This window comes from Sceloporus occidentalis, unplaced genomic scaffold (assembly GCF_023333645.1).
Source record: "Sceloporus occidentalis isolate IW3139 unplaced genomic scaffold, rSceOcc1.0.p SCAF_6, whole genome shotgun sequence".
Lineage (NCBI taxonomy): Eukaryota > Metazoa > Chordata > Lepidosauria > Squamata > Phrynosomatidae > Sceloporus > Sceloporus occidentalis.
This window is the reverse complement of record NW_028316986.1, coordinates 4,859,692-4,871,754: the sequence shown is the minus strand read 5'-3', so window position 1 is coordinate 4,871,754 and position 12,063 is coordinate 4,859,692. Positions and strand designations below refer to the sequence as shown.

Below are 12,063 nucleotides of genomic sequence, written 5' to 3'. Positions count from 1 at the left end.
GAAAGGAAAGGAAAGGAAAGGAAAGGAAAGGAAGAAGCAACCTAAGCATGGGTGTCCTCCCAGCTCCGGTACTTTAAAAAGGATCTTTTCTCCTCTGGTTAACACAGGGGTATGCAAGAAAGAAGAGAATACTTAACCTTCAACAATAAAGAGTTGTCTTGAAATGAACATCAGCAAATTAACAGCATTGTTCATTGTTGTGTGCCTTCAAGTCACTTCCAATTTATGCCACATCTAATAATAATAATAATAATAATAATAATAATAATAACAATAATATTTATTTGTATACCGCCCTCTGGCAAACCAATCCGGGCAGTTAACAACAGTAAAATATAAAATATGACAATTAAAAACACTTTATCCCTCCCCCCCTTAAGACAGTATTAAACAGTATAACATGTTAAAAGCACAATATCAAAGCATAAAAACAACAATTAAAAACTAAAAACCCTGATATCCCTCTGTTGATCCTCAACCATCACTAAGATGGGGCCACGGGAGGAATGAGGGAATCAGGGAACCTGGGCCGGGATGGTTAATCTGGAAAGGCCTGCCGGAAGAGCTCCATCTTGACCGCTTTTTTAAAGCTGTCTAATGATGTTATCTGACGGATCTCATTCGGCAGGTCGTTCCAGAGTTTGGGGGCGACAGCAGAGAACGCCCTCTGGGAGGTCGCCGCAAGCCTAGATTTTAGAGGCTGTAGTAAGTTCCTCCCAGAGGACCGGAGAGCGCGGGGAGGATTGTACGGGAGGAGGCGGTCCCTAAAATAGCTTGGACCCAAGCCATTTAGGGCTTTAAAGGTGATAACCAACACCTTGTACTGGGCCCGGAAGCTGATAGGCAGCCAGTGGAGGGACCTCAAAACCGGAGTAATGTGGTCCCTCCTAGATGTTCCTGAGACAAGCCTGGCTGCCATATTTTGAACCAGCTGTAATTTCCGAGTCAAGCACAGGGGTAGCCCCATGTAGAGTGCATTACAGAAGTCAAGGCGTGAGGTTACCAGCGCGTGCACAACCGTCTCGAGATCCCTTACTTCCAGAAAAGGGCGCAGCTGGCGTATCAGCCAAAGCTGATAACAGGCACTCCTGACCGTCGCATTTACCTGATTTGTCATCAGGAGCGACGAGTCAAGGAGCACCCCCAGACTGCGAACACAGTCGCTGGAGGAGAGTGTGACCCCATCTAGGACTGGAGGTTGCAACCCAATTCTTGGTTTCGGGGCCGCTACCATGAGCACCTCCGTCTTGTCTGGATTCAGTTTCAATCTGTTTTTCCTCATCCAGCCCATTACCGCCTGAAGACATTCATTGAGAGAAGAGATGCCATCAGAATTCGAGGCCGACGAACGAGACACGGAGAAATAGATTTGGGTGTCATCAGCGTACTGATAACACCCAGCACCATGACTCTGTATTATCTCACCCAGTGGCTTCATATAGATGTTAAATAACATTGGGGACAAAATAGCCCCCTGATGAACCCCACAAGTGAGGTACCTCTTACTGGAGCTACAGTCCCCGAGTAGCACCCTCTGAGACCTGCCCGAGAGGAAGGACCGGAACCACTGCAAGCAGTGCCCCCGATACCTAACCCCCTCAGGTGGTCCAAGAGGATGCCGTGATCTATAGTATCAAAAGCCGCTGAGAGGTCTAAGAGCACCAACAGGGTCACACTCCCCCTGTCAATGCTCAGACGCAGATCGTCGGTCAAGGCAACCATGGCAGTCTCAACCCCAAAGCCTGTCCTAAAGCCAGTTTGAAATGGGTCTAGATAATCGGTTTCATCCAAGACAGCTTGGAGCTGAAGGGCAACCGCCCTCTCGATCACCTTGCTCAAAAATGGCAGCAATGACACCGGCCTATAATTCCTCATATCCAGGGGGTCTAGGGAAGGTTTTTTTCAGGAGTGGCCTAACCGCCGCTTCCTTTAAACATGATGGAATATGTCCTTCCCTGAAGGATGCACCGATGATGCATCTAAAGCAAACTGATCACAGGGTTTTCTTGGGAAGTTTTGTTCAAGGTGGTGGTGGTTGTCTTTTGCCTTCCTTTGAGCCTGAGAGAGTGTGACTTGCCCAAAATAACCCAGTGTGTTTCCATGGCTGACTGGGGATCTGGTCTCCAGAGTCGTAGTCCAATGCTCAAACCACTACATCACATTGGCTATTCAGAATCTCCTACTTGGAGTAAACTCCCTAAGCCAATAAACAATTCCAAAAATGGCACAAAATGATCTGTATTGTACATATGCATACAGAAAACTGTTATAACCACCTCCTCATGCTATCCTTTTGCTCCAAAAAAGACAAAGGGACGCTGCTTAATCTGCCTCCTAAATTTTTTCCAGTGAGAATAATCATTCCTCAGTTCCTCCCAGCACTCCTCCCCTCCCTGCTGACCTGTCCCCCACAAATATGAGATTCCTTTTGCTGCAAAGACATTACTGCAGCCTTTGCCAACTTGGCACCCTCCACATGCCTTGGGACTATGAGCTGGATGTGAGATTATGGGAGTTGCAGGGAAGCTGTAGCTGGAAGAAAATAGGAGGGTAAGACCAGGGAAGAGCATATGTTTTGAATTGCTGACAAATGGGATGAAGGTTTTTGTAAAGGGTGAATTATTTGGACTCTAAGTATACGCTGTAACTGGAGGGAAAAAATTCACTTCTGACAACAACTATGTACTGAGATCAGTTCTGCTTACTGAATAAAGCTTTTCTGAATCTGCTGAAGGCTTTTGTTCTTGGAGTAGAGTTAGGCTGTATATTATACATTTGCTATTACAACTCCCTGAAGTTCAAGATGCCCCGAGTCTGAATTATGTCTATACTTTTTATAATGAACTTACAAAACTCCTCTCTGAGCTTGCTGCTTGGACTTTGGACTGCCCAGGTGCTGACCACATTTGTGCTCTAAATGCGAATCAATATTATTTTGAAATTATTTTTTCCACAAGTAAAAAGACTGAAAACCTATTGATCATGCAATCTGCTTTGCTCTGAACCTTCCCAAGGCCCTTAGGTTGGTAAGGGTTCAAAGTTGGGGAGCACTTCTATAACAATTCGACAGAGGATTGGATTCTGAGGCTATATGGGAAGAGTAGTGACAGTACATGAAAAGCAATTATCTCTTCATATGCTGGTAGAGTCCATGTCCACCCACCCTCAGCACTGCAAATACTCTGTTGGGATCCAAAATATTATTACACAGTTAAAGAAATGAGACTAAAACCACACATTGTTTTGTAGAAAGAAACAAAGTCTGACATCTTTCCACCTCGCTCCAACTGAAGAATAAGAAATAAGTATCTGAATTGCTCTTACCACAATTGGAACACCAATGTCCGGCCACAAGAGATCTTCTGATGGAAGCTTGGGTGAATTCCAGACCACCACTACTTTGTTTAAGTAAGGGAGACCATTGAGCCTCTCCAGGGAGTTCATTAATACTTCCTCTCGCTCATACGTCAACATGACTACTGTAAACTGTTCCCTGGGGACATTGCCACCCAATGCAGCTTGGAACTCCTTCCCGGAGCCACCAGCTCCCCCTCCAATAGGACGAAACCCAGTCCCAGACCCCAAAAACTTAGCTTCTGATGGCAGGACAGGATCAAAGGGTGTGTGGGGAAAGAGATGGAAAGGACCAGGAGCTGAGTTCCAGTTTCTGTAAATATCCATTGCTGTGAGGGTAAAATTACGCAGGTATTTGGGAGATGAATAGGGCGGCTCTGTTTCCACTGGCCCCAAGTCCAAGTCCCCATTGTCAGCCATGTTGGGGTCTGTGCCAGCAGCTTTGCCAGATCGGTGCGGGATTTCCACTGCTGTTTCCTCTCGAATGGGGATAGCTGGGATTTGGATTCGAGTCCTTATGATGGCCAAGACTGTGCTGAAGACACTGTCTGATGTGGAAAAGTAGGTCTCCCACAAGAAGCGGCCCTGCCTCCTCATGGCCAAGAGGTCATTATCAGAAATGCTCCTCAGAAGGAAATGCACTTCTGTGATACGTGGCTTTGGTATGATTAAGGCTGCCTCGTTCCACCGGATCACATCATGATAGGGCAAATGGACTTGCTCTCCAAGAATCACCGGGATAGCTCCAACTTCCAGAGCCTCAAATAGTCTCATTGCACACCCAGAAGAGATTACAAGGTGGGTGTCGCCTGGGGTGATTATCAGTGCAAAGGTAGATAGTTTCAGTAGCTCTAGTCTGTCTTCCCTTTCTCCACAAAGAGCCCACTCAGTGGGCAGGCTTGGCTTAGGCTGGTTCTTACATGTGAATTCTACCAAGACAAAGTCCAGCTTGCTGTCTTGGACAGCCTTCAGGGTGGCAATGATCCTATCATCATAATCTGCTGGGGCATTGCCTTCTATTTCTTCCTCAAACGAACGTACTTCTTGCAGACTGGATCGAAGAGATTCAACCTTCTCTCCTTGGAAACTGAATAAGTATTTCCGCTTAACAGGTACCTGGGGTGGGATCTCTAGGAAGTTGGGTTCTGACATGGCATGGACAAGGGGAGACACCACAATGTCGAACCCTGGACGATACTGTACATCATAAAATGTGGACTGGGCAATCATGGCCCTCCCTGTGCTGATGTTATACAGAAAGTTCTGAGTTTCTGACTTCCTGGATAAGTTAATAATGAGATGGTTATGCCCATCAGTCCGCCAATAGGGTAGAGTGTGCAACTGTTGCTCTAGCTCAGTAGGCTTTGGCATTACAGGCTCCTGCATTTCCCCCACTAGGATTATGTATAAACAGGCAATGTTTGCATTTTCAGTAACATACACATTAGTTCTTACAGTGGATTCAAAGGCCTGCTTAATTAAAGGGTCTAAGGAGTTCCCGAAAGCGAATTGATCGCTGTTGTAGACATACACAGGGAAGCCAGAGGTTAGTGGGCAACGTGAATAGTCGAAGCAGTTGTGTAGCCGGCAATTCCTGTTGGATTTTGGCAAAGGGAAGTTAGATTCATCTTTGTCTGGCAGCAGACGGATGGGTAGAGAAAGCTTGGGCTGGTTCTGAGCCATCAATTCTTTGTAAGAATGCTCTGTCTGACTGATGACATTCTTCAGCTGCAAAAGATCTTGCTTGGCGTTCTCAATGCTCTTCTTGCAGGCTTCGATCTTGAGGTTCAGCTTAGCAATCTCACTGTTCAGCTCTTGGCGCTTCGCTTCCAACTGAAGCAGCTCTTCACTCACCGACTCTCGTATGCGGCACAAGTCTTGGACGTGCTTTACCTCACACAGCTCGTTTCCTGTGCGGGGGCCAAAGATGCGTTTGCCAGCATCATCTGCATCATCTATGGTGGTTAAATAGTAATGGGCGATGAGGGGGAAGAAAACCAGGATGATGAACAGCGTGAAGCTAAGCCAAGTGAGCCGAATGCGACTGGACCATCGTAACATCCAGGGTTGTCCTCCGTTCCCTACTCCCCCATTCCGCAACATGGTATACCCAGTCATGAGTCCAAGAATTGGTGCCGCGCCCCTATCACGTTGGATCAGTAGCCATAACCAGAACTGTTTTATCTGCAAGTCTCTTGAAGGAAATGTTATTGTGCCAGTTTGACAACGGGCCAATAGAATGGAAATTTCATCTTCTCCTTGAGATGAGTGATGCAACTTTTGATACTACTGGATCCAATAATCAAATTCTTCTCCCCAGTCTTCAGTTAACTGGGGGTTGCCAAGAGAGCAACAAAAGGGCCAGCATGGGGATAAGAAGCCTCCTTTGAGCCAGAGAACCACAAAAGGAGCAAGCCAACCATCACTGTCTCTCTCCACATTGTATTAGTATCTGATGTACAAGGAAAGCATGAAGAGGCTCATGGTATCAGCATCCCTCGTTGAAATTGTGTTGTCAGTATTCCAACAAACCTAAAAGACAATAATGATATATCATCAGACAATAGAAACAGTGCCTGCTTTTATTAAGCCATGAAAACATGAATAAGCTTTCATAAGAAGCGTGCTGTCCTACTTATCAGCTAGATCTAATCTGTGGTTTACAAAGCCAAGATAACACTTCAGGCATTGTCAAATGGCACTTTCTGAATCTCGAGAAGGATGAGAAATAGGTTGGTATTGTCTGTATGATCCTTCACTAACATCTATCGTCCTGCTTTTTTTAAAAAACACAACCCACAATGCTATATTTGGCTACACCCACAATCCAACCCCTTTCTCCAAATTTACATCTTTGGATATGAGAAATGTAAAGTGCGGTCTCTCTCACACCAAGTTCAGAATATAATAGTTGCCTAAACCTTGATTTCATACATTAGTCATCTTTGGCAATAATAATAATAATAATAATAATAATAATAATAATAAGTAAACCAAATTATTTGAACAGAATAGTGTCTACAAACCTCTGAGCATTTAAAACTGGAAATTAATAAGCTATTTTAATTTTTGTGTGCCCCAGTTCCCCCATCTTAATAAACAACAATAAAACTGACACTAATTTCTGCCATCCCCAACGTAAGTAAGATAAAGGAAGTGAAGAGGAAAAGAAATAGATTTATTCTCTAACTTTAAATAGGAAAAGGGGAAAAAATAACATCAGAGCACTTCAGACCTAAGAGGTGGAAAAGCATTTCTTCTCTTAAGATATAATGAGCTTATGAAATTCACAGCAAGCTGTGAGAGACGTGAACCACTCTTTAAAAGAATCACAAATAAAGGGAGCGGAAAATACCTGGATGAGCATGGCATCAGAATGCCAAGTTTCAACAGTAACAACACATTTGTTGTTATTCACCTTCAAGTTGTATCTGACTTATGGCAATCCTAAGGTGAAACTATCATGTTGTTTTCTTTGCATGACGTGTTCTAAGTCTGAGAAGGTATAGCTTGCCCAAGGTCACTCTGTGGGTCTTCATGGCCAAGTGAGGATTTGAACTCTAGTTTCCACTAAAACCAACCCTAGGCCACATAAAACAGACATTCTTGGTAGCCGGCTCCAGAAGTTAGAAGTGGTCTCTTTCCTTACAAATTCATTGCCAATGCCATCCTTGTTTGGGCTGCTAGAATAAAGGCATGTCCAGAGTAATGCTGCCACCCCACCAAACTTTAAAAAGAATATTTTCTCCTCTGGCCAACATGGAGGTTGCAAGTAAGAAGAGAACCCTCAAACCCCAACATTGAGAGCTGTCTAGAAATGAACATCAGCAAGTTAGTGGTAACATGTGAAGTCGAAGGCTTTCATGGATGGTATCCATAGTTTTTTGTGGGTCTTTCGGACTATATGGCCATGTTCTGGAAGAGTTTTTTCTGACGTTTTGCCAGCAGCTGTGTCTGGCATCTTCAGAGAATGCTGGTATGGACGTGAGTGGGGTATTTATATACTGTTGGTTGAGAGGAAGTGATTTGCATGTTAATCTGTGTATTGTTCTGTTGTTGAATGGCAAGGCCTCAGATCAATTTGGTTTAATTCATGATCCATTGTCTGCTGGGAATCCCCCTCACCCTGGGGGGATTTCATTTGCATTTGCTGGGTCTTGATTTTGGTGTTTTTTAGGACTGGTAGCCAAACTATGTTTACTTTCAGGGTTTCTTCTTTCCTGTTGAGGTTGTCTAGGTATGTGTGGATTCCAAAACCTTCTCTGGGCATTCTGACCTGATAGTTGTTGGCATGGACCAGAATTTCAGTGTTTTCAAATAGCATTTTATGCTCAGTATGGTTTATAATGTGTTCTGCTACTGCTGATTTTTCTGGCTGGCCCAGTCTGCAGTGTCTCTTGTGTAGCAGAACATGTTATAAATCATCCTGGGCATAAAATGCTATTTGAAAAAACTGAAAGTCTGGACCATGCCAATGACTATCAGGTCAGAATGCACAGGGAAGGCTAGACAACTTCAACAGGAAAGAAAAATAAATAAATACAGATGAACACAGAGATTAACATGTAAATCACTTCTTTTCAACCAAGGGTCACAGAGTATACAGTGCTCCCTTGCCTTGCCGTTCTGGACCCCTCGCACAAGTCAAATACGGCATATGCTTGAGCCCCATTGAAAATAATGGGGCTCATGCATTGGGTGCGCATGCAACATTGCCAGTTCCATCGCACAGCTTTCAGGGGGTGCACTCTATATATACTCCACTCACTTCCATGCCAGCACTCTCTGAAGTTGCCAGCCACAGATTCTGGCAAAACATCAGGAATAAACTCTTCCAGAATACAGCCACATAACCTGAAAAACCCACAAAAAACTATTAGTAGTAACAGTTGTTGTGTACCTTTATGTCACTTCTGACTTAACAGAACCCTCTAAGACAAACCTATAAACAAGGTTTTATTGGCAAGTTTTGTTCACTTTGATTTTCCCCTTCTCTGAAGCTCAGAGAGTGTAACTTGCTCAAATTCATCCAGTGGGTTTCCATGGCTATGTAGGGATTTGAAGCTTGGTCTTCAGAGTCATATTCTAATGTTCAAACCACCACACCACACTGGATACTCATTGTCCCATTCATTCTCAATCCCACACACAACAAATGGCAACAGCATCATTTTCCAATGATGTCTGGAAGGAAGGACAGAAGTGCCACAAAGTTCTGGAAGAAAAAACTGAGGTGTACACATTTCCTTTCTAGATTTCCCCTAGTGTAGGCTGCCTGTAAGGATACAGGAGGAAACATCTTTTCCTCTGCTGGAAGAGCATCTGTTGGAATACCATGTGCCAACATTGGTATTCAAGGGAGGAAGCTGTCAGTCAAACTCTGTTAAACCTTGAAATTAACACACTATTATCATGGTGCCCCTGGGCCCCACTGCCATTGCAAAGCCTCGCAGAACAGATGGAGTTTATCAAATGCAAAATGTGTCCAGTAACTAATTGATCAAAATGGTGAATGGAAAGCATGCCCTACAAGGAGAGACTTAGGGAGCTGTGTATGTTTAGCCTGGAGAAGAGACGGTTAAGAGGTGATATGATAGCCTTGTTTAAATATTTGAAAGGATGTCATATTGAAGATGGAGCAAGCTTGTTTTCTGCTGCTTCAAAGAATAAGACCCAGAGTAATGGATGCAAGCTACAGGAAAAAAGATTCCACCTAAACATTGGGAGGAACGTCTGACAGTAAGAGCTGTTTGACAGTGGAACACATTCCCTTGGAGAGTGGTGGAGTCTCCTTCCTTGGAGGTCTTCAAACAGAGCCTGGACGGCCATCTGTTGGGGATGCTTTAATTGTGAGTTCCTGCATGGCAGGGGGGTTGGACTGGATAGCCCTTGAGGTCTCTTCCAATTCTATGATTCTATGACTGAGGTAAAAGATTGCTTCTAGAGCAGTGATGGTGAACTTTTTGCGTGCTAAGTGCCCAAACGAAAAGTTTTTCCAGCACCAGAGAGGCAGCTGGAGGCCGGGAAAGGTCTCGGAGGAGGAGAAACAGGCACCCGTGCCTGTTCCACCTTCTCTCTGCTAGGTACCAGGCCAAATGGCATCATGTGGCATCTCTGGCACGCACGCCATAGGTCCGCCTTTGCAGTTCTAGAGTGTGCTTAAAAACATGTCCTGATTGTAATATCTGCCCTCTGTCAGGGAGGGAGGTGAGACTCCCATGCCAAGAGGAAGGGAAGCCCAACTTTCCTTCCAGAAATCTGTCCATTTTCTCTTTTAGCACTGGGCCACTGGATTGAGAAAGTTACTTTGTGAAATTCAACTCCCAGAATATTCCAACCAGTATGGGTGCTAGCCTTTCTGCAGACCAAAAAAGTACATTTTCAAAGCTCTACTCTTGCTATTGCTATATTCAAACAAAACACCTCCAAGATGCTCCTCATCACCTAGACTTTCTACACAATCCTCTCCTTTTCTTCTTCCCTCTTAGTGTGTCTTCTCCAACTGGACTGTATGTCTGCTTTTATCTTCTAATTGATGTCCAGCAACAAACTAGCAATTCCGATTGCTAGAAATAAGAAAGGAATAATGAGCCTGTCAGCCAGCAGAAGAAATACTCAGTTAGGTACAATGAGATTTAGATAAATCAATTAAAATTGCTAGGAGTTTCAAAAAAAGTTATACTCAAAGGTCTACAAAAGATGCCCACATCCTTTGGCTGGAATGATATAACTAAATGTGGGTACGCCTCAGTTAACCAAGTTCCTGAGCATTACTTCAATAGAAAATTTGATTCCAGAAGCAGAAATAACATGGAAAGAATAGGAATAGGTTCCCACACCACAAAAAAGAAAAACTATTCACAATATGTTTCAGTAATTTTTTTATTCACAGCTAACAGTATGCACATGTGAAATTAAACAAGTAGGTCAGGTAAGCCTTGCATAAAAAAGATATATATATATTGAACTTTCTAAAGAGCCCTTGAAAGCTTCTTCCAAAATGACTCCAGAGAATAGTTTTTCTTTCACTAGCCTTCACTTTTCTTATGAGTTCCATTGTAATGACCATATATAAATATCCATTAATTGATTAATTCATTCCTACTTGGAGAGCTGGTGAAGCAGGCTTATCTACCTTCTCCCTTTCTCTCTCCTTTTGCTGTTCACACATACTCAATAAGGGATTCTGGAGCCAGCTATTGTTTACCTTGCCTGCTGTAAGCAGATGCACACACTGCTACATTAGGATCAACTAGAGTAGACTCCCAGTCTTTCCCAGATCAAGCTTTATTGCATTATCTACTGCAGACAAGCTGCTGCAATCCCATGCTAGAAGTCTGTCTTCCTCCAGTGCTCCTTGACCATCCCTCCAATGCCAATGTTGCTAAAGAACTTCCAGCCAGCCAGAGGATGATAAAGAGAAGCAACCTGGATGAGCATAAAGACCCATTATTAAAAAGAGCTTCAGTGTCAGAAGCTTTGTTCCCTGAGGCATGACTGCAATAATAACAGGATTTTATTTATATGCAATACAATCCGATCCTCACATCTGTAGGAATGGTACACCTGCAGTTTCACTTACCTGCTTCCAAAAATATGGCCTCTCTATATATGTGATATAAGTTTGTATATTTTGCATTTTTTTTAAAAATGGCTTCTCTAGGCATTTGGAGGGCCTCCAGCACAACTCTACAGTCAATTTCTGCAGGAAATACAGGGTTCGCTACTACAGTCCTCATCCCTTGATTATTCGCGGGGGGGAAACGGAGTGCGCACCTGCACACCCCTGGGGGAGCGTGCCTCCATTCAAGCCAATAAGGCTTGAATATGTGCGGTTTTCCATTTCCATGTTCTGCAGGCCTGGCCCAGCAGGATCTGCTAATGAATGTGGCTGGTGAGAAACTGTGGGCCCAAAGAAAGAAATACTTCTTCATGCATTCCATAGTTAAATTTCTAAATGTCTTTCCACAAGGTGCAACAACTGTCTTCTACTCAGAGGTCTTGAAAGGGGAATTAGAGAAACTCACTGAGGCCAAGGCTGCCAATGGCTGCTAGCCATGATGGGTAGCTATGTGCTATCACAAGAATCAGAGGGAGTATGCCCTTCGGTACCAATCATTGAGGAATAGAAGTAGGCAGGAGCTGTTGCAGTCATGTCCTGTTGTGAGTTTTCTGTAGGCATCCGATTGTCGGCTGCAGGAACAGAATGCTGGACTGGACAGATCATGGTCTGATTCAATTTGGCTGTTCTTACGCTCTTAACTCAGAAGAAGAATCCTCTGTCTAACAGAAGGGGAATTAGCAGGAATTAGCAACTATTGGCTTTAAAGGCTAAGTGGAAGATATTTATAATTTCTATATATGCAAACTATTTTTGAATGTATATGACAGAACCATATTTATATTTATATAAGAAACAGAATAGATAGATTTCATATAAGCACCAAGATCTGCTAGGGGGGATTCAATCAATGGAGGGAAATCTGTTAAATGTATGGAATTATGTCTGATTGGACATTGTCTTCATTATTATTCTATGTGTTCTTTTATAATTTTAATATTTTTTTTAAAAGAAGAAGGGGAAGAAGCAGCTCAGCAGCAGAACTCACTCCACTTATTATGCCTTCCTGATAGTCAAAACACTACATTCAAAAAAGCAAATCATTGCATTTTTCAGGGCTTTTAATTGCTCTTCAATAATCATTCTCT

General features: G+C 43.5%; 1 protein-coding gene across 9 annotated transcripts in view; it reads right to left on the bottom strand.

Moving 5' to 3' along the window:
• Positions 1-12,063, bottom strand: part of LOC149310349 (exostosin-like 3) — a 225,578-nt gene that overhangs the window by 60,207 nt on the left and 153,308 nt on the right. For all 9 annotated transcript variants that reach the window (XM_089528767.1, XM_089528766.1, XM_089528765.1 and 6 more), the window contains one exon: positions 3,325-5,886. In XM_089528767.1, coding sequence (XP_089384893.1) covers positions 3,325-5,472 — 2,148 coding nt within the window. In that variant the 5' untranslated portion in view covers positions 5,473-5,886. The remainder of the gene's footprint in view (positions 1-3,324; positions 5,887-12,063) is intronic.